The 23920-nt window shown below is 39.6% G+C and overlaps 1 protein-coding gene across 1 annotated transcript; it reads left to right on the top strand.

Moving 5' to 3' along the window:
- Positions 1-5668: 5668 nt before the first annotated feature.
- LOC149146151 (uncharacterized) lies at positions 5669-6433 on the top strand. Its single transcript, XM_089452683.1, has one exon. The coding sequence runs from the start codon at positions 5669-5671 to the stop codon at positions 6431-6433; it is 765 nt and encodes a 254-aa protein (XP_089308809.1).
- Positions 6434-23920: the final 17487 nt, after the last annotated feature.

Below are 23920 nucleotides of genomic sequence, written 5' to 3' on the forward strand. Positions count from 1 at the left end.
GGTTAGTAGCAAAAGGTTATATCCAGGTGCTGGGAATTGATTTTGGTGATATTTTTTCTCCTGTTGCCAAGGTAACTTATATTATATTACTTTTATCTATTGCTGCTACTTTTGATTTTGAGGTAGAACAGATGGATGTGAAGACAACATTTCTTCACGGGGATCTGGAAGAGGAAATATACATGAAGAAACCTGAAGGCTTTGTGGTGAAGGGTAAGAAAGAACTGGTATGCAAGTTAAAGAAGTCTATGTATGGGTTAAAATAGTCACCAAGGATGTGGTATCAAAAATTTGATACATTTATATGGGGACTTGGCTTCACCAGAAGAAAAGCAGATCACTATGTGTATTTTAAATTAATTGGTGACCGTGTTATTTATCTGGTCTTGTATGTGGATGATATGTTGCTGGTTGGAAATGACAAAGAAATTATCTAGGATTTGAAGACCCAATTGTCCTCCAAATTTGACATGAAAGATCTTGGTGCTGCAAACTATATTTTGGGCATGGAAATTAAAAGAGATCGGGCAAAGAGGAAGCTCTGGTTAAACCAGAGGAAGTATGTCAAGACAATACTACAGAGGTTTAATATGCAGGATAGTAAATCGGTGAAGGTTCCTATTCCTGTAGGTGTGAAGTTATTTGCTGAACAGTGTCCCAAGACATAAGAAGAGGAAGAGGACATGTCTCGTGTTCCATATGCAAGTGCAGTTGGTAGCCTAATGTATGCAATGGTATATACTAGACTAGACATTACACATGCAATGGGAGTATTGAGCAGGTTTATGTCAAAACCAGGGAAGGAGCACTAGACAACAGTGAAGCAGGTTTTCAGGTATTTGTGTGGCACTAGTGACTATGGTTTGTGCTACCAAGGAAGACTAGGATTGGACATAATGTTGGATATTCATGGCTTTTTTGATGTAGACTGGGTAGGAGATCTGGATCAAAGAAAATCTACAAGTGGGTATGTGTCTAACCTATTTGGAGGTGCAGTTAGTTGGATGAGTAAGAAACAATCTGTAGTGGCACTATCAACTACAGAGGCAGAATACATGGCAGCCACTCATTCAAGCAAGGAAGCAATTTGGTTGTAGAGATTGTGTTCAAGTATGGGGTTAGTACAGGAAGCTATAAGGATAGACTGTGATAGCCAAAGTGCAATTTTCTTGGCAAAGAACCTTGCATATCATTCAAAGACAAAGCACATTGATGTTCAGTATCATTTTGTGAGGGATATGATAGAAGACAAAAATGTGTTGCTGGTAAAGGTGGACACTTTGAAGAATACTGCAGATGCATTGACAAAATCTATGAGCTTTGAGAAGTTCTCTTGGTGTAGAGAGACAATGGGTGTTTTAGGGCTGGAAAAATGACTAAGATCTCTTGTGGCCTCCTGTGGAAAGAAAACAAGTGGGAGAATGTTGGGTTGTGTTATATTCTTTCCACGACTAGCTCACGTAGTTAATCGGGGGTTAGAGGGGGAGGGTCACATGGGGTTTGAGGTGTACCTGTAACCCCACTTTATGGGGTCCAGGGCAGCGCCTTAGAAAATTTTGGTTTTGGACCCTATGTTATGTTGGGGGGACCCACCTATGGTTTTGTGCATGATTTTTGCACATGTTTTTTGGACGCGATGGTTTTTCATTCCATGTTTTTGGATGCGATGGTTTTTGGTCCATGGTATTGGATGCTTCGGCATGTATAAATATGTATTGTAACATTGAAAGGAACATAATGAAAAAATCATGCTGGTAGTCCTGGTTTTGGGATCCAGGGGAAAATCTCTGTGTATATGTGTTTTATGTTTTATGTGCTCGCATTGTTTATTTTTCTATGTTTTAGAATTCGTATGCAGGTAATTTCTATACGGGGTTAAAACCTACATCAATTAAGACGATATTGTGAAAAAAACTCCTTATGAATTATGGAAAGGAAGACGTACTTTAGTAAAGTACTTCAAGATCTTTGGAATCAAGTGCTTCATAAAAATCAATGATGGCTCACCAGGAAAGTTTGATTCTTGGGTTGATGAAGGGATATTCCTTGGATACTCTACACGGAGTGAAGCCTACAAGTGCTACAATTTTTTACTAAAGAAAATAGTGGAAAGCATTGATGTAAATATTGATGAAGACCTTCCAAAAAAAGAAATTGAATAACATGAAGATGATATTCTCATTGAAGAAGAAGAACCTAAAGAAGAAGAAATATATCAGGAAGAAGAAGAAGAGGAAAAAGAACCACCTCACACCCCTTCAAAGATGAAGTTTCTCCAGAAATATCATCCAGAAGAGAAGATTATTGGCAATAGAGATGAAGGGATGCAAACCTGAAGGAGGACGATAATTACACCAAAGAGACATGTTATTGCTCTTCTATCCATGATAAAACTTGAAACATTTGCACAAGCAAGGATCCTCATTGGGTAAAAGCCATGGAAGAAGAAATGTCCCAAATTGAGAAGAACGAGACATGGGAGCTGGTACCTCATCCAAAGGACAAAAGCATAATAGGAACCAAATGGGTGTTTAAAAATAAAATGAATGAAGAAGGATAGGTTATCAGAAACAAGGCAAAGCTTGTCTGCAAAGGCTATTCACAAATTGAAGGAATTGACTTTGAAGAGACATTTTCACCAGTAGCTCGTATGGAAGGTATCAGGATGTTCTTGGCATTTTCTTGCTCAAAAGGATTCAAAATCTATCAAATGGACGTAAAATCAACATTTCTAAATGGGGAACTCAAGGAAGAAGTCTACATGGAGTAGCCAGAAGGGTTTGATCTAACAGAAGGAAAGGACTTAGTCTGTAAGTTGAAAAAGGTTTTATATGGGTTGAAACATGCTCCTAGAGCTTGGTATGCAAGATTGGATCACTATCTACAACAACAAGGCTTCAAAACGGGAGTGGCTGGAAGTAATCTATACATAAAGACAGATGAAGCTAAGTTACTAGTTACTGTTGTTTATGTCCAAGGGTTAAAATATTGTTGTTTTTATAATTTGATAGCTTGTTGAATTTTACAACAAGTATTACAACCAGTGTAGCTTTTTCTTTATTTTGTAGTATTTGGGGTACCTACTTGGACTATTTTAACTCATTAAATATCATAAATTTTCTTGGATACCTCACACACAAAAAATGGAAAAGCATTAATTGCACATGCTTACTCTTAATTTGAATAACTAAGTCTATTGATAGTCTATTTGAGTAACTATTATATGATGCCATAGACTTCATTCCTTTTTGATAGATGATTCCTCATAGTCAGAAGCATCCCTTGTGTTGGATTTCTCCCTTCACTAAAATGAGGGAAGTGATTATAAAGGTGACAATGGTAACACCTCCATGTTACACTTGCCTTAGCCCTTGTAAAAGGATTTGCACTAAGGTGGGATAACAAGACTATGGGCCAAATAAATTTCCTCTTAATATTCAACCTCTTAGCCAACTTAGGGAAATCACAATATCAAATAAATCTTATCAATAATGAGGTATATGATGGTAAGGAGGGAATGATTTTTATACCCAATACAAAATATTTTAAAAATGGGTGAATTCCCGCTTTTAGAATAAAGTAAAGTTCAAATTTCAAGATAATAAAACACTCATCCCACAAGTAACAACAATCCCCTCACCGAGTGTATTAAAACGAGAGTGGGAGCGGTGTAGTCGACAGATAGAACGGTTGGAGTTAGGGTTTACAGATCTCGAAATTTGCAGACCTTGGGTTTGACCTAGAGAGGAACAGGACCAGAGTAGCAGAACTTCTCAGGAGGGGTCAGAGCCTGACCCGACAGATGGTCAACGAGGGGTCCATAGGGACCCCTACCTTCAGACAAATAATCATGCAAAAACAAATAGCACAGGAAGGTGTGCGGATCACAGGGTATGAAAGGTCACAGAAAGAGGAGGGAACCAGCAAGGGAAGGAGACAAGATGCGAACAAGATGGAAGACAACACTCAAAAACTTAAAGGAAAGGAGAGCGAAGGTAGAGCAAACAGCAGGAGCAGAGAGAAAATAGCACAAGCACATACTACTCAGGAGAACAAGAAAGAAGAGGAGCAAAAATATGGAAACGAAGAAGCCCTAGAAAGAGAGAGAGAGGAGAAAGGGGACAAACCAAACAATCTCAATGACAAAAAAAGTCGGGGACCATGCAAGCCTAAAACAGCAGAAGCCCTAAGGGTGGTGATCACAGACCTGGAAATTCAAGCCTACAGAGAACACATGATTGAACATGCAGTGATCTGCAAGTTCATGGGACTATGGCCAACGGAGAGAGCACTGTGTCAATGGATCAAGCAACAATGGAAACCCAAAGGTGATGTTAAACTGCACTTAGGGGCCAAAGGTTTTTTCACTGTTGTTTTTTTGAATCTAGAGGATAAGGATAGAATATTTGATGGGGGGCCTTACTTCTTTGCTTCAGCAGGTCTCTATATGAGACCTTGGAAGCCTAACTTCATGCCATAGAAAGAAACCTTTAAGCAAGTGCCAGTCTGGATTCGCCTATTCTCCCTTCCAATGGACTATTGGGGCTACTCAGCTCTAAAACAGATAGGTGACAAGCTAGGAACTTTCATCAAAGCCTCAGAAGCCACTCTGCAAAGGAGATATACGTCCTGCGCGCGAATCTGTGTGGAGTTGGATGTGTCAGGGGCTTTGCATGAAGGACTGTGGTTGGAATACAGGGATGAGGGCTATTTCCAAGCTATTGACTATGAGAAAATTCCATTTCGCTGCAGGAAGTGTCATGAGCATGGACATTTAATAAGAGAATGTCCATTAAACAGATCAGTGGAAGAACTTAAGGGAGAGCAGGCAGAAAAGAACAGGGACACCTTCATAAGACCAAGAGCAAGACAGAGAGCAAACAGGAAACGACCAATCAGAACAGGCGCAACACAAGGTAATACCAGTAATGCTTTTGAGGTTTTGGAGACTGAAACTGAGTCAGAGGACCAGAATAAGGAACAAAATACCTCTGGAGCAAACAAAAATACAACAGAGTATGCAACCAAAGCAGTGGAGGAAAACATTCAAAACATAACAGAACAGACTCAGGAAGTAAAAGAAGGAACAGATGAAGATGCAGATATGCTGATAAGTGACGTAGGAAGTGAGGATGTGGAGCTCAATGAGGTTTTAGATCAGGAAGGAGTTGACCTACAAAACATGGTGGAAAACTGGAAGAAGCAAGGGATGGACAACATTTCGGAAGAGGAGGTGAGAAGAATTAATGAGCTACTTGTTGCAAGATAGAAAGCAGAGTTGGATAGGCATAACAAGAATCTGGGCGTAGCAAAAGGAATGGGACTACATACAAAAAGCCTACTTCACACTTCAACCAGCGTTAAACAAAGGAAGAAAAGAGGGTGCAAGTCCAACAATGAGACTCTACAGGAGCTGGGACTACTACTTCTAAACTCGGGTAAGATAAAAGCTCTAGAAGCTTTTTCTCTTATTCACTAATTTTCTCTTTAGTTTTAAATGAAAGTCATCTCTTGGAATGCCAGAGGGCTCAATAGCCAAACTAAACAAAGGCTCCTAAAGAGGAAGGTCCAAAAGGAAAAACCTGATATTGTATTTGTGCAAGAAACCAAATGCGCAAGTAACATTATTGATAATGTAAGCAAAAAGCTAGGTAGACAAATGAAATACATGGAGACTGCTAGTCATGGATGGGAAGGAGGTTTAGTCACTCTGTGGGATCCGCATGTAATCAATACCCTCTCAGTTGAAGCTAACAGATCCTTTATAGCTCTAGAAGTTCAAGTGATAGGCAACTCAGACACTTTTCTGTGCACAACCGTTTATGGACCTCAGAAATTAGAAGAGAAATACATTTTTCTTAGAACTCTTTTGAATTTGAAGCTTAGATATCGCAGCGTGAAGGCAATCATAGGAGGAGATTTCAATATGATCACTTCACTTTTAGAGAAGAAAGGAGGGATCAGGAGACTCAACAAAGATTCTGAAGCTTTCTTAGATTTCATCATTTCAGCTAAATTAGTGGATATTCAACCCAAGAGTGGGGCCTTCACTTGGAATAACAGAAGAGGAGGTGAAATACAAATCGCCTCTCGTCTTGATAGATTTCTTGTATCTGAAAGCATTCTGTTGGAGGGAGTGGTAGTAGAATCAGATATTCTACCTAGTGGAGGGTCAGACCATTGGCCCATTTCTCTAATTGCTGCGATCCAGGGCACTCCTAGAAACAAGCCATTTCGATTTGAGAAGTTTTGGCTTAATCACCCGAACTTTATTCAACTTGTTGAGAAGTGGTTGCATGAACCGATGGACATAATAGGCACCAAAATGTACAAATTACAAGGTAAATTGAGATACATTAGAAATAAAATCAAAGCATGGAATGTAACAGTTTTTGGGAATATATTTAAAGAGAAAGCCAAAATAGAGGAGTAGCTAGAGCAGATTCACAAAGGTTGGATAACTGGAGATAGCAACTCAGACTCTGCAGACTAAGAAAATTTTTTGATGCAACAATGGTAGCTTCGCTGCCAACAAGAAGAAACCCTATGGAAGCAAAAGTCCTGTATTCAGTGGCTAAAGGAAGGGGAACATAACACCAAATTCTTTCATAGATCAGCTCTAGACTACAGAGGTGCCAATAAAATCCTCAGTCTCAGGAACGATCAAGGAGACATTCTTCAGAATCATCAAGGAATCTCATCCCTACTCACTTCGCATTTTAATAGCATATCTCAAGAGCCTAAGGTGGACAAAACAGACGCAATCACTGAACTCATTAAATCCATTCCCAAAACAATCACCAATGAGCAAAATCTTGCATTAACTAGGGAAATCTCTTTGGAAGAGGTGGAAGAAGCTGTAAAGAGTATGCCGAATGACAAAGCGCCTAGGCCTGATGGCTTTACCATCAACTTTTATAAATCCTGCTTGGAAATTTTCAAATCTGAGGTCTGGGAAGTGGTGGAGGACTCTCGGCGCTCGGCCTCAATTCTCAAATCTCTAAATTCAACTTTCCTAGCCCTGATTCCCAAAGAAGAAGGAGCCAACACCCTAGCGAAATTTAGGCCCATTGCTTTATGCAATGTCATTTATAAGATTATCTCTAAAGTTATTGCCAATAGATTGAAACCTATTCTTCCGAGCCTCATTTGAGAAAAAAAATCAGGGTATGTTGAAGGAAGACAAATTCTGGACAATATTTTACTGGCTCAGGAAATGATTCATACTCTTCAATCTAGGAAAATCGCAGGCATGATGATGCAAATGGACTTATCTAAGGCTTATGATAAGGTCAACTGGAACTACCTTGAAGCAATCTTAGAAGCTTTCGGATTTGCCAATCAATGGGTTAAATGGATTTTAGCTTTGATTAAATCTACCAAATTTTCTATTCTGGTTAATGGCTCCCCTGCCAACCAATTCTCCCCCTCACGAGGAATCAGACAAGGATACCCTTTATCTCCATTCCTTTTTGTTATCTTGATGGAAGGTTTGAGCAGACTCATTCGCAGTGCTAAAGAGGAAGGAAAGATCAGAGGGTTACAACCCCTGCCCCATATTCCAGCGACCACTCACCAACAATTTGTTGATGATACAATGCTGCATGGTTCTCCTACAGTCAAAGAAGCCCTGGGCTACAAGAGGATCCTCAATCTTTTCAGTGAAGCCTCAGGTATGGAAATTAATCTATCTAAATCTACCATCTTTTTCTTCAATACGCATTTAGCTGTGCAAAAAAATCTGTCTAGCATTCTAGGCTTTCACAGAGGAAGTCTGCCCTCGAGGTACCTAGGCACTCCCCTAACAGACAAACCTTGGCAAAAAGTGCATTGGGAGAAGATCCTAGCCAATTTGGAGAAGAGATGTCATCACTGGACCCATAGAGCTCTCAATTTTGCAGGGCGGCTAGTGTTAACTAAAGCAGTTCTGCAAGCCATTCCTCAATACTTGCTCTCCATAATCCCTGCTCCCAAGGGAGTCTTGTAGAAGATGAGGGTGATTCAAAGATCCTTTTTATGGACAGGAAATGCAAAGAAGAAAAAGTGGGCACTAGTAGCATGGAATAAATTGTGCAAACCCAAAAAATTAGGAGGGCTAAACCTGCTAGATCCCTGTACCATCAATAGAGCCTGTGGGGCTAAGATCTGGTGGAAATGGCTGAAGGAGCCCAATCTTCCTTGGGCTAGACATTGGAAGGAAAAATACGCTCCATTGCATAGCACTCAAAACTTAATCAGAATGCAAGAGAATCCGGAAGGATCTCCGATCTGGAACCTTGCAAGGAATAATCGAGGTATTATACAGGAGAATAGCTTTTGGGAAATTCGTAATGGGGAAACGGCCTTGTTTTGGGAGGATGCCTGGCAACAACTCCCGAAATTAGAGAGGCCAGAGTTTGCAGACCTGCAGAGAAATTATCAAGGACTGGGGAGAACCACGGTGAATCACTATTGGAATCCTAATAGCAGGGACCTGGAATGGAGAGAATGGATGATCAATGACACAGAAAACTCAACTGAGGCTAACATCGACGTCCGGAACCTGCAGAATCTATTAAACAAAAGAAGAATAAGGAAGGCTGATGACAGAGATCAACTAAGATGGGGAAAGCAAGGAGGGGGCTACTTCATGCTCAAAGAAGCCAGGGAGTGTATCGAAAACTCAGAGCCAGTCGAAGAGGTTCAATGGAGCAACCAGGTCTGGGATTCTCTATTCTGGCCGAAAATTAAAATCTTCCTCTGGCTCCTAATGCACAGGAAAACTCTCACATGGGAGAATCTCCGCAAGAAAGGGTTTTGCAGCCCTTCCAGGTGCCCCATGTGCAATAAAGAAGAAGAAACTATGAATCATCTCTTCAACACTTGCGAGTGGGCTAACCACCTGTGGAATTGGGTGGAAAACACTTTGCAGCAAACAGACAGAACCAGAAATTCCATCCAAGAAACCATTGAGAAGTGGTGGGGCAATTTTTCTAGTAATCAGAGGATCAATACCATTTGGAAAATAATGCCGGGGTTCACCACATGGACGATTTGGAAAGAACGAAACAGGAGAGTATTCTTAAATGAAACCAGAGACATATTTCATGCTCTAGAAATTATTACCCAAAATGTAAGACAATTGGTTCTTGTCAAAAGCAAAGCAGACCAAGATAACAAAGTATCGAATCAGGACTTACTAATTTTAAAAGCCTTTAACTTAGATAATGGAATGAATGTGGCTACATCGAATCGCCAACAGGAGATGAGCACCACATTGAGTATCTAGAAATGACCACCTGCAGGCTTCCTCAAGCTAAATTTCGATGGAGCTTTGAGAGGTAATCTAGGAATGGCCGGCATCGGGGGCATTATAAGGAATAGAGGAGGAGAAAATAAGCATATCTACAGCAGAGCCTTGGGACAAGGAATGAACAATGAAATTGAGTTCGCAACTATGGAACAGGGTCTCAGAATTCTCAGAAACTTACAGGCAGGCGCAATAGTGGTTGAGGGGGACTCTCAGCTTGCGATAACAGCAGCCAGAAAGATGTATGCGGGAGCCAAAGCTAGTAAGGTCACTCAGGACTGGCGACTGGCTAAAGTTACAGAAAACATAGCTGAACACTTGGGGTGGCTGAAAGGTTTGATCTTTCAGGCTGTTAGACATAAATCCAACGCAGTTGCGGACCATTTGGCGAATTATGGTATATGGAACCCCACTAGCATATTGGACAGCTGTTGGCAGGACGTCATATGCCCAGAATTAAGAGATAGGTGTACCCTGCTCTCGAGCAAGATTTGATGAATGAAAAGTAAGGTCGAAGGTCGGCGCTTTAGGCAAGGTTTACGACATGAGTAGGATCATGCGTACAGGAGGTAGATTTAAAGGTTGGCAGAGGAGCAAAGGACAGGTAGTTTAGGAGCATTCATTGCTTGAGGAGGAGGATAGCATTCGCATCCGATACATGATAAAAAAGAATGTGCGCCACCGACGCCATTATAGTAGTCGGTACACTTGGCATGCTTTGGAGGATGGAAAGGAAGGTGACCGTAAGGAAAAGAATTCGAGCCATAACCGAAATAATACACCACTCGCAGGAATAATGATAACAAGACCTGTGGGCAACAGGGACTGGATCGACACATAGCCAGTAAATCCCCCAATCGTATCTATTTATTAGTAGCTCAACGTAGAGGCAAAGGCACTGTTTCTTCGATTTGAAGGCTGAAACTCTCTTCCTTCGGCTGTAGAACGTTGTGCTGCCTGGCGAGTGTGGTTGAAATCATGGCGGGAGAGGGAAGCTGTAATGCTTCGGCCAACAGAGATTTAAAAAGAGCTCGCGAAGCATATGAGACCCGCATCTCGCAGAAAGAAAAACAGAAAATCAAGGAGTTGGAGGCCATTGCCACATCGGAGGAGTTAAATTTGAAGGCTCAAGAACTAGAGAAGGAGATTGAATGGATTCAAAACCCTGGTTCGATTACAACGCGTGCAACTCAGTTTGTGAGAATGCAAGCAGAGATGCAGAGAATGAAGACAATGTTGGCCAAGGCTCTGAGTATGCAGGGGAACTATTCTGACCAAGTGCGTCAAGCCCAACAAGCGACTGTAGCTACGTCAGAGGAGCACATTGCAATTCTAGAAAGCTTGGAGTTCAAGATAAGCGCACTGGAATAACAGTTTGACAGCATGTCAAAGAAACTCTCGGTTCTAATTAGTCTATTGAGGCACACTATAGGTCCTGATGCCAGGTATGCTAAGGATAGGATGGAGGAGCGCACTGGCGACACTCAAAACACTCGTCCAGCGCCTGCTCAGGCAGGGAAAGCTAAGACAACGTCTGCGCCGGATACCTCCAAAAATTATATTGTTCTTGAAATGTGACGGGTCTTGGCTTTCGTTCCTGCTGAATTCATGAGGTTGGGTTTTCTTGGTTTTGTTATAATTTTGCTCAGGAACTCACCGTTCATGGTCTACGGCTCTAGTTGTTTAGTGGTCTGGTTTCTACTACTTTTGTCAACCCCCTTTTTCTCTGCCGCCCTGCGTGGTGAGCCCGAGGTCATTAGGCTGGTCTTTTTGGTCATCTCTTGGTGAATACTATGTAAAATGGCAGTCTGCTGTCTGCTCGTGCAGACCTTTTGTAAAATATGTATTCTTACGCTAATATAATACGCTGATTTACACAAATAAAAAACAACAATCACCTCACCATCATCTTTTGCTACATTTTGACATTGTCATGCTTGTTTTCCTTAGGATGCATATCCTTTTTTCTATCTCTTGCTTGTAAAAAAAAGAAAAACTTTACTAAAGGAGTAGATTACATTACTTTCTTCAAAGTGGGCTAATGAAGCCATCAACATAGGTGAAATCTAATGGATATTAAAACAAAAATCCCGAAGACTCCATCAATCAATTATGAATCCATTAACATTGGTGAAATCAATTTGGTGTTAAAATAATAAATCCTAAAAATTATGTTGATTGTTAATGAACATCAATCATTGAGTCTCCAAAATATATTCTAAGTATCAAAATCAGAATGTCAACCATTGATGTTGATAGATTGTTCACCATATTACAAATAGGACACCTTAGATATTCATTTGATCAATTAATATTTAGTCTCACCCATTGATTCTACGAGATGGACCTTGCCTAGTTCAACTTAATACAATCCATGGCATCAACCATATCGAAAATACATGAAGCATAACAAGACCTTCTCCCTAGATTTTTTCACAAAGCGATGATTCAATACAAGAAGCATAACAAGACCTTCTCCCTAGTGGACCATGATGGAAATCGTCTTATCCAAAAGGAAGATATGGAGAAATTTCTAGTTCACCATTTTCAAAACTTACTGACAGAAACCAACATAGATATGATGGATAATATATCCAGACTAACTGGGCATACTCCCCAATTAGTGAGTAGGGATCAGAACGTAGCCCTCCTAAGTGAAATCACCAAGTCCGAGGTGGAAAAAGTAATCAAAGGCCTTCTGAAAAAAAAAAGCACCAGGCCCATATGGGTTCACATCCGAGTTCTTTCAGGAAACGTGGTTGTTCATGGGAGATGATATTGTGGAAATCATGGAGGAGTCCCAATGCAATAAAAGAATGCATTCGGCCCTAAATTCCACCTTCCTTGCCCTCATCCCAAAAACTAACTACTCAGAAAAACTGCAAGGATTCAAACCAATAGCTCTCTGCAATGTAATATATAAAATCATGGCCACAATCATGGTGAATCGCCTCAAACCTATCCTACCTAGCTTAGTCTCCCAAGAACAGATAGGCTTTATCAAAGGGAGACAAATAGTGGATGGAATTGTTACGGCTCAAGAGGCAATACACTCCCTGAAGAGCTAAAAAACAAAAGGGATGATGATAAAACTAGACTTATCGAAATCCTATGACCATTAGGGCTAGAAGTACTTAAAAGGTATCCTAAAGGTGTTTGGCTTTGATTCAAGATGGATAAGTTGGATAACATTGATGATCTCGACCCCGGTATTCTCAATTCTCCTTAATGGGTCTCCTATTGAGGTGTTCAATGCAACCAGGGGGCTTAGACAAGGTGATCCAATGTCCCCTTTCCTGTTTATATTGGTTGTTGAAGGATTAGGAAGGTATGTAAAAGAAAAAGTGCAAGGTGATCAATTTACAGGTCTCAGAATGTGGGGCAATGATTTGTCATTAACACATCAACAGTTTGTTGATGACATAATGATGTTTGGGCAAGAAACCCTCAAGGAAGCCAGAGGCCTGATGGAAATCCTGAATGACTTCATGAGCGCCTCTGGGACGAAGATAAATAAGGATAAGTTGGACATCTTTTTCTCAATACTATAGCCCCATCTCAAGCCTTCCTAGCAAGAATTATGGGATTCCGCATTGGCAATCTCCCATCAAAATATTTAGGAATTCCACCTGTCAGACTCTGCTGGCGAAAATCCAAGGGAGAATGCAGAACTAGACCTTCAAATCATTCAATATGCCAAGTCGCGTTATACTACTGAAAGTTGTGCTTCAGTCAATTTTGATCTACCAACTATCTGGTCAAGTTGTCCCCAAAACCATGTGTCAATGGATGATCAACATCTTTAAGAAATTTTTGTGGCAAGGGCCAAAAATAGAAAAAAAAAATGGGCCTTGCTATCATGGAACTGGCTCAACAAGCCATTAAAAATAGGAGGACTGGGTCTCAGAGACCCGTATATTCTTAACCAGATCATGGGGGCCAAGTTATGGTGGCGATGGGTTCAGGGAGGAACAGATCTATGGAAGGAAATATGGAATGCTAAGATCGATCGAAGGAAGGCTAAGAGTCCAGGAAAACATCAAGGGATCAGCCATATGGAATTTAGCATCAGAAAAAAGAGAACTGATAAGAACTCATAGCTTTTGGGAAATAAGGGGAGGAGACAAAGAAAATTTATGGAATGAGGCATGGCAGTAGAGAGAAAAATCACATAATAGACCTGATCTGTGGCCATTACTCCAATTCACAAATAACCTTGCAAAATAGACAGTGAAATTTTTTTGGAGCCCGAACACGGGAGAACATTGGAGAAAATAAAAGCAGAAACAAGACTAGCTAGGTGCCCCTGAATCCATCTAGTGGGAAACATATGAGAAAGGGATGGAAACCCGGAAAATTGCAGTCTCGGAAGGTTTGTATATAATAAGGTGGGGGTACAAAATCAAAGTGATTTTCACCATTCAAGAAGGCTACCACCTACAAGCAACACACCAACCATAATAAGGGCCACCTATATGGGATAGAATCTAGAAAGATAAAGCATGGCCAAAAATTGCTTTCTTCCTGTGGATAACTCGACATGGTAGAGAACTCACTTGGGATCAACTCCAAATAAAAGGTCTGCAGGGACCATCGGCCTATATCACCTATGGAGGACACTCAGAATCAATGGAACATCTAACAAACGACTGCAACTACATCAAAATCCTCTGGCAAACCATGAACAACCCTTCGGTTTTAGTGACAGGGATCAAACAAGCATGAAAGCAACAATGGAAAAATGGAGAAGGAAGCCATACCAAAACCCCATTCTAAACCACACTTAGCAAATATCATTAGGATTCCCACTCTCGGTGGTTTGGAAGGAAAGAAACAAAAGAATCTTCAAAGGGGAAAATAGAACAACAATAGAATTATGGGGAATGATAGTCCAGAATATAAGAGAAACGATCCTAGCTAAGAACTGGTACACAGAGGACTGGGAAACCAATCCTTAGGAAGGTTGAATAATGGCATGACTAAGCCTAAGACCTAGCATGTTGAATCCTAACTCGTGGAAACAGAAATCCCCTCCCTACGAGTCTCCAATCATTTTTGTGTGGCCTCATAAAGACTTCATTAAACTCAACTTTGACGGAGCTATGAAAGGGAACCCGGGGGCGGTAGGATTTGGAGGAGTGTTCAGAGATGACAAAGGCATATGGATTGTGGCACTGCAAGCAATAATGAAGTTGAGCTCTATGCGCTGAAACGGGGGTTGGAAATCGAAAAGAAGGAAAGATTTCAGAGACTTGAGGTGGAGGGAGACTCGAAGCTGGTAATAGAAATGGTGAAAAAACTATAGCAAGGAACTAAATGGGAGAAGATAAGCCAATGTTTGAGGACGACATGGCTAGTCCAATAAATAGGAAACCTAATTCGAAGGATATATTACATTGTTTTGATACATGTCTATGGATCGGGGTAACATGGTAGTAGACAACCTAGCCAACTGGGGGCAACAACCTTGAAATAAGGGGAGAGGAGTTAAGCCAAATGGAAGGCATGAGAAGTTTAGAGGAAATCCTAAGAACTGACAAGGAGAAGGGAGAAAACCCCTGATCGAGGTGCGAAAGGTATGATGCAGTAAAGGAAGGAGAGGTGGGATATAGGACATGGGGGACCGAGGGGAGATCAGTCACCCAGCTGGCTCGGGGGACAGAGGGAGAATATGATGATATGAGGTCACGAGAGCAGGTAAAGGGCAGTGGGGCAGCAAGCGGTACATGGCAGAGACAGATGTGGAAGAGGGCCGAGGGGAGAGAAGGAGGCCAAGTGTCAAGTGTGGTAGAGGGCAGGAAATGGCAGTTGGCAAGTGGCAATGTGAACGGAGCAAGCTCACGGCAGGAGCAGCCAATTGTAAGAGAGGAGGAATGAAGGGAAATAATGGAGATGTCAAGGAAACCCCATCTCGAGAAAATCAAATGAGGGAATGGGCGATAGAAGGAGGACGAAGGCACATGGAGAGTCCTTCAGGCGGTAGGCAGGGCAGATGGCCAGGAAAAAAAAAGGTAAGACAATTAGGCTAGGAGGCATTTGCATGCAGAGCGATAAGTCAGGTCTTGCTGCTGAAGGTGGTGGAAGTGGCGGGCTGGAGGACGTTGAGCTGCAACCGGTTTTCATATGTAAGAACTGGTATGTTCTCTCGGCTCCCACTCTCGACTGTCTGGAAAATATTTTTTTAGAAGAGGAATGTTGGTTAATGGAAATGATACCCCCAAAAGCGGCCATTGTAGAGACCTTATGTTTCTCTTGGGGTTCTGGCCTGTTACCCTGGAGTGAATTCGTCTAGAATGCCACCTGGGGAAGGGGGTTTGGGAACACTGGTATTGGTCTCAGGGTAGATAGGTCCTGAGGTATTGTGGCCCACTGGGACATCCTTTGGGGTTTCCACAATGGCGGTAGAAACAAACCTATCGAACTATTATGGTGGAGTATGTGGCCTGGGAAGGAAGGAGTCCTAGTTAAGTGCAGAGGGTCAGACGCCTTCTTTGATTTGGTGGCAAGGCTGCTTATTCTCCACCCTGAGCCGAGCCTAGACCTAGACAAAGGCCACGTGATCAAAGGAAGTAATTGGGGTAGCAATCAGGGTAGGGATATAGCACTGACAAAACCCCTATCCAGCCCCTCTGTCAGGACCGAGGGTAGGGATGCAATTACAATTATCCATTTTGAGAAACCCCGTGGGAACTGGGTAACTGGGTTATTAAAACTTCAATGGTAAACCACCGGAATGATGAGGAGGTCAAAAGCTTCCATTTATCTAAGGAGGGAGGGGGGAATACGGGCGTTAATGGGGGCTATTATAGTTCTTCAGGCTAGGAGTGATTCAAAAAGCTCGTGGCAGAGAAGCCCCACTCGGGAGGGGGGAAACTTGTGTTTACTCTGTTTAAATTGAAGTTGACTTACAAGAATATTTCCCTGGTTTCTGTTATAGGTAAGCAGAGTGCAGAGAATTTTGGAGTCTGGAAACTCAACCTGTGCTCCAGCCCAAGAATAGGTGCGTCGTTCGGAAAAGGAGGAAGTAAGTCAGAAGGAGGTTAGGATGGCAAAGGAAGGTAACCAATCAGGCAAGAGAGGAAACATAGGAATGGGCAAGGCCGGAAAAAAGATGAAAGGATTGGAAGTGACTTCCAGCAGAGGATCGAGTAAAAGAGGAAGGAAAATTGGAAAGGAGAGTATGCAAAACCTAATCAATGCATACATCGTAGGAACATCGCTGGAGGTGAAAGCAATAATATCCGAATGGGAGAGAGAGCTAAACGAAAACATAGAAAATCAAGAGATCGAGGCAAAAGAATGGGAAACAATGGTTAAAGACCCTGGGAATACCAGAGGATGCCAAACATTGTTCCTCCAAACAATTCAATAGTACTAGGTCATGAAGAACATCCTGGCCCACGCAATGACAACCTATAAGAAAGGAGAGGAACCGAAGGATGCTAGACCAGCTGAGCCAAGCATGAAGGATCTGCAAAGGGAGATCCAATCTGTCCAAATGCAACTATACCGCAACAACCCCACAGTGAACAGGATTGAAAAAAACCTTCAGGATATTAAGAGAAGTGAAATTCTGGGTTCCAATGCAAAAGCCCCAGCCCCCGTGGACTCATCAAATGAATGAAGTAGGTCTTTAAGTAGAATTTTGCTTATATGACGGTTAGCATTTACTGTTTTAATATGAATTATATAGTAGATAAAGTTGTCAATGTAGCCTCCCGGATGCGGGTGAGCAGCCAGGATAGTGGTACGAAGGTGGCGTGGAGAGTGGGCACGTGGCCACTCACAACCGCCAGATGGATACGTAGGAGGCCAGAGATATGGTTTCACACAAACATATTAATTGTAGCATTAACGCTGCCCTCCCTCAATTTCGATTTATTGGCGATGGCGCTTGGCCTGAATCTCATTCCTACTTCCCCTCCGCGTGCCTGTAGGTTTAGCAAGGTGGCAGCTCCTTGCTCTCAAAATAGAACTGCGCACTAGCGGGCTTTGGCTCAAGGTGCTGACAGTTATCAGTGTGCCCAGGCTCCTTATCATCCGGTGTTTATATTCCTCTGCCGCCACCTCGCCATTCCCTCTCCAGTTGTTTGTTTTGCTCACCTCAAAATGCCCAGAGAGCACACCAGGATGGGTTGTAGACGGGCAGCTCCCGTGGCCGTGTCTCCCGCCAGCCTTCCTCAACCACTTCGGACCCTTCGTCTGAGGCTTCGGAGTTCTGCTGCAATAGATATCCTACAACAAGAAGTGGCAGGGGCAGGGGAAGAGGGCATGTCATAACAAAAGTCTGTTCTCACCATTAACAGTCGCACACAACTCGCTTCCGCTTCCCCTGTTCTCTAGGAAATTCATCCTTCATCGTGTCAGTCACCGTCGAAATGTGCGAGGATGCTATGGGTTCGGGGGAGGTCAATCATGGGGCTCCTCTGGAACCTCGGATGGCAGACTAGAACGTTTCTCAGCGCAGAGATACAGGCGGCTTGCCAATTCTGAATTCGACTACATACACTGGCCTGAGCGCACCAGCAGGAGGCGATCCTTTAGGTTTAGAGGGCCATCCCTCTGAATTTAAAGACACGGACCAATTTTGGTGCTGAATTGTAGAAGAACAACCAACAACCTCGCATGAAGATTGAACAGGTCCGCGCCTTTTGGTTTTGTTCAATTGCTAAAGCAAGACGCTCAATCCCCTCCGGATACATAGTTTTTCATGTTTTTAAGCTCCCAGAATCAGGTCTCTTTCAACTTTATTTGTCGGTTTCCCCTATGTGGGCGGCATTCTCTTGTATGTTGGTATCTGTTTAAGGGTTAGTTGTTTACAGGTCAGTTTTGGTCAATGTATAGGTCAGTTTCTGGTTACTGTCATGGAACTGAGTCTAATGTTTTCAAAAACTTCAAGTCCTGAAGTAAGTTACTAGGTAGGTCCTCTAGTAAGTACATCAAGTGTCTTTTGTAAGAATGCCATCTCTTGGGCTAGAACTTTCGAGGCATCAACCTCTCTGTAATCTTATTTTTGTATCAATATAGGAGTAGACCAATTAAGAAAAAAAAATGTTGTCAACGTAGCCTGGATGGTAAGGAAAACTCTTTTTAAATTTTGGACAGCGTTTGATGCAGACAGGTGGCCAACAAACCTGGTTTCCTATGGGCAAGTTGATGCCACCTGCAATTTTTGTTAAAGATATACTTATTTTCAAAAAATATCAATAGAAAAAAGAACTACCAAGCTTACACAAAAAACAAAAAACAAAAAAAAATAAGACATCTTAAATTGAAAATATGGAGAAAAAAACTATAACTCATGAAAATAGAAATACTAGAAAAAAAATAAAATAATAACTAATAGACAAAAAATTAGTAATTAATAAAAATGGAAGTTACTAAAAAATCCATAATAAAATCTTAACGAATCACATTACAAATAAATAAATTTAAATAATAATAAAAAAATAAAAATTAAATTTCTAATATTAAACTATAGATAAACATTATCAAAATTTTAAATATAATAATAATAAAATTTTACACCTAACTTTTATAACCTTCTATAAAACTAATATTATAAATTACAAAATATAAATCAACCCATATTCATAAACCATAGCACTTATTTTATATTAAAGAACAAAATCGAACTTCTAATCACAATGACAACTCATAAGCATAAGCTAATGCCTTACAACCCCTCGATCTCTTTCTTTATTGTGTCCAATGAACATTATCTGGGCTTTTAATATATATTCTCTAAATAGAGGCATAAAACTTTTTGGACATTAATTTAATTGTTTTGCACATTAAAATTGCGTTGTGTAAGTGAATTTTTAAATTAGCATTAATGAAATATTATATCGATAATAATTAAATGAAAGCAGCAATGCATTGGATCCTCCTGGTACGGTATCATGGACCTTCAATGTAAGGTGATTTCCTTGTGTCCTGCCATCTTTAATGCATAAAGAATCTTTGATGGCTTCCTTGTGTTATGCATGTGATTTTGTAACATATGTTTAATAATTCTAAAATAAATAATTCAAATTTTAGCTAATTTTTTTTTCTTTCATGTGGATGCAGAAGTAGAACACTCGAAAGATGGTCGGTTATGATGTGTTTGCTCCTAAGAAATTACAAGTTTAAAATCAGAAGGGCTAGAGTATGTATACTTTTGTAGATTTAACAGTCAAATCGCTGCGCGGAGGTGGGTCCCTTGTCTCACAAACAAGGGGGTCTCATACACAACTTTTGTACACATATTTAGTGTCTGACTTGGCCGTAACTTTGAAAATACATAATAATAATACTAATAATAAAATAAGATTCTAATTATATTTTTTTTTGCAAAAGATTTTTATTCATCGGAATAAGAGTCTACTTCAACCAATATGTCGTTAAGCACGGATGTAGAAAGAGCACATTGGAAAGATCATTAGCCATGATTCTAAAAGCAAAAAAATACAACTTATGAGTGACCAATCGAGCTTCAATGGCCGACCATCTGAAAGCCCAAGAGTTTATAAATATCAAAATCCAGTTTATAAGGAATATTAAAATAGGTTAAACAGTCTATCTACTGAATCCAATTTTGAAAAACATTTTTTTTGTGAGCTAAGTAGGACCTTTCTTTTTCTATTTATATCATAAACAGGTTGAAATAAGTACAAGCATTTGGTGGCCTCAACCCGCCCATAAGGAAAACCGGGTCTGTTGGCCACCTTAAGTCTTTATAAGTCGACCAATAGCAAAAAAGAATAAGTCTGCATATCCATGCCAGATAAACTTCGCTACCAAAATTACTAATCTGGTTTCCTACCATCATTAGAAACTATAAATAAAAGAGGAGAGATTGTTCTCAAAGAACTAACAGGGAAACCACTGGAACAACTAGAAGGATTAATCTACCATGATTTCAGGAGGAGTTTCTTCATCTCTTGTCGCTGGAGCAAGCTTCTTCAACTGTTGTTGATCTCTTCCAGCTTACTGTCCTACATGAGCATAGTGATTTGGAGATGTTTCATTTCTCGCCTTAAATTGGGTATGCCCTGAGCCATTTTTGCCATTTCCACTTCTACCTACTCCATTACCTTTGCCAGTAATCGCTTCAACACCTAGTATACATGTAAAGCCTGCTTGTATAAGGACAGGCATCACCTGGTATTGCCCGGGTCAGGAATAAGGTTCCCCTAGTCTTCCATCTCTGGTTCTGAGTCTTCTTGCATTGTGTTTGCTTCTAATTCTTGAATAAGCCTGTGGATATTTGCGTTAGTTCCTTTGTTGTAGGCTTTTCCTGCCTCTTGCACCATATGTCTCATTGGTTTTCCGGCCTCGTTTTTGACATACTAGAGAGGGAGGTCTTACTTCCTGTCTGTCGGATTGTCTAGTTCTTCCTTTGCCCATACGCCCTCTTCCGCGACCTGGGCGAACTGGTTTGTTCTTGGCTGCTGCCTGACTCCCTTGCCCAACCGCAAAGGATGCATTCACTGTGAGTTCCTTGCGTCTTGGCTCCTTAGATTTCTTGTCTAAATTTGTGCCCTCCCCTTGCTGCTCCTTTTCAGAAATTTTGACCTTCCCCGACTCTCCTTTCCTGGTATGAAATTGGTAAATGTTCTCAGGGATCTTCTCTTCCTCCTAGACCATTTTTTTTTCCGTCTCCAACTGCCCTTGCTAAGTATCTAACCATCATCCTTACATGCATTTGTCCTAACCTGTCCGGCTCCCTGCCTTGCTAGATTCTACCCCAGCCTTTCTCATTCTCCCAGCGTCTGTCTTCTGACTGGTCGTAACAGGGAGGAATTCCACATCCCTTTCCCTTTGTTTACCTTCTGCAACGGCTAACCCTCTTCCCTTTTCCTTAATATTGCTGGAGATTGCAGAGAGAGCAAGGAATGGATTTACAAATACATACCCCTTTCTATGACGAGTTGCAGAGAATACTGGACCTCCTCAAGCTCCCTTCGTCTCCTTCCTTTGCAGCATGCTAACTTCGGTTCTACCCTTCCCTGCCCTTATTAATCTTCTGCCACCTACCTGACGTCCCATCGTCCGTTCGCCATCGTTCGTTCCTCCTTCTTCCTCCACTTCTCTGTCGCTCCACACCTCGGGATTCTACCTTGGCTGCAGGCCGTCTCGACGTCCTGTGGAATTATTGTGTCGAGTGGTGGCTTGCATTGCCAGCTTCCTCCCTTCATCATGTTTTCACACGTCGCCACCTCATCCACCCCGATCGGGGGCTTTTGAAAAACATTAAACCCACAGAGACAACTAATTCAGACGAAGAACTTCAGTCAATATATATTTACACGAAACCGAGCATATATATATACACACACCTCTATAATCTTTGAAACACAGGCTTTTTGTTGCTGTTAAAAAAATCTATTTTTAAATAAATTTATATAATTAATTATTATTTTACTATACATTAAAAATAAATATAGATATATCTTAATTTTTGATGCAATCTATCAAGCTTAGAGATGAATCAAGTATTTCAAGATGTAAATTTTTTTGAATGCAGAATTTGAGGAAAAGTTTGCACCTTTAGATATTTGATTCCTCTTGAATCTTGGTATGTCTAAAGTTAAGATGAATCTATACTTGTTTTGAACAACACATAATTAAAATGTTTTGACTATAAGAAATTTTGTAATTTTCACTTACTTTGTATAATGGTTTTTTTTGCTCTCTCTATATTTTGTTACTAATACTTTTTAAATTGTTACATGACAATTCCATATTAAATATTGAAGGAATTACAAATCTCTATCATACCTTAAATTAAAAAGAACTTATTAATGGAACAAGTGTTGCAGGGAATATTAGGCCTTGCACTCAAGTTAAAAATTATGCCTTGAGAAAATTTGCATAAAAATTTTGAACTTATGTTGGTTAATGCTAAATTAATAGTGGTTAATAAGAAAATCAAATGCTATAGTCTTAATGGAACTAATAAATTGAGATGTAAAGTGGATAAATTAAGTCATAGTACTTATAGACTAAATGGTTTTTCTCACAACATTTTTTTAGGTTAATTTTAATAAAAAAACCTCGCTTAGTTTTGAAAAAATAAGTTTAAGTTGATTAATCTAAAATTTGAGTGTCTCACTACTTTTTCAGGGTGTTGAATCCATTTATGTATTCAAAAAATATATTTTAAAGAACAAAAATCGCAATATTGCTTGAAAAAGACTTCTGTTGAAAACACTATTTGGTTGTAAGTTAGACTATGCTTATAAATTAATCTCTTGCTCACTCAGTGACTTGCATAAATTTTGATGGGTAGTAACCACTAGTACTTAAAACATAAATAATGGTTGGAAGTAATTCCTAGTAAGTATACATGTTATTCCTATCCATGCAAAAACTTGGTTCAATTATGATGGGAAGTAATTGATGATAAATATGTTATTTACCTAAACATTATAACTTATAAGTTGTGGTGTTCAATGTTACACTAATACTGGTCAAGACAGAAAAGAATTTCTAACTGTCTTGGTAGGGACTAATAATAACTCTAATACCTTGAATTAAAAATAATTTATTAATGGAATAAGAACTTTCTCTAATGAAATAATTTATTTTTTAATTTAAATTGTTTTCTCTATATAAAATTAATATATATTTTTATTAATGTGATAACAACTCTCTATCTAATGGAATAATTTAATCTAAGTTTAAATTGTTTTATTTTTCTCTATATAAACTTGATATAAAATTATGTTATTTATATTTTATAGCAAAATATTTTTTAATTATCAATATATTTTTGTTTTAAATGTTACATGTCAACAAAAGTATAATGAATTGAATATCATGTACTATCAATAATAATATTTTTGCATATCAGTTATCAACTGCATATTAAGTAGTGAAATAATTACATATATCCCTTATACTAAGAGTAGAAATTGAAATATTTTATTTATGATAAACATTGATTGTTTTCATTGTAATATTTTTTAATTAATTAGTGTAAATATTATTTTATTATTTTAAAACTCAAAATTAATTTCAACAAACTCACTGTTAAAATACTCAAATATCAAAATTTTCTTAATCTAACTAGGGCTACTCTTATAATATCTATAGTGTCTTCTTAAAAAGTACTTTTAAAATGATACTATATTGATTCAATTAATTGAATAGTGGCAATCCGTTAGAGTTAATATTTTTGTTTCTCATATAGAAAAGATGAAATGAATGGTTATATGGAAAAGAAGAAATGAATGATTATTTTGATATGTTCATCATATAGAAAAGATGAAATGAATGGTTATATGGAAAAGAAGAAATGAATGATTATTTTGATATGTTCATCATATAGAAAAGATGAAATGAATGGTTATATGGAAAAGAAGAAATGAATGATTATTTTGATATGTTCATCATTGTAATGATAGATAGTATTTTTTTTCATTAATTTGGAAAAAATTATTAAGGAAGAAATAAGTTAGAGTTGATATATTTGTTTTTCATATGAAAAATAAGAAATAAATGGTTATTTTGATAAGCTCATTATTGTAATTAGAATTTGTCTTTTCTCTTTCATTAGTTTGGGGAAGGCTAAAAAAGCCTCAGATCCATGCCCAATGGATTTAGTTTTAAAAATTATAAAGTATTTCATGTTTGTTTTGAGAA

This window comes from Pinus tabuliformis, chromosome X, assembly GCF_031772625.1.
Source record: "Pinus tabuliformis cultivar Carrire ecotype Pingquan chromosome X, CPIR1, whole genome shotgun sequence".
NCBI classification, from domain to species: Eukaryota; Viridiplantae; Streptophyta; class Pinopsida; order Pinales; family Pinaceae; genus Pinus; species Pinus tabuliformis.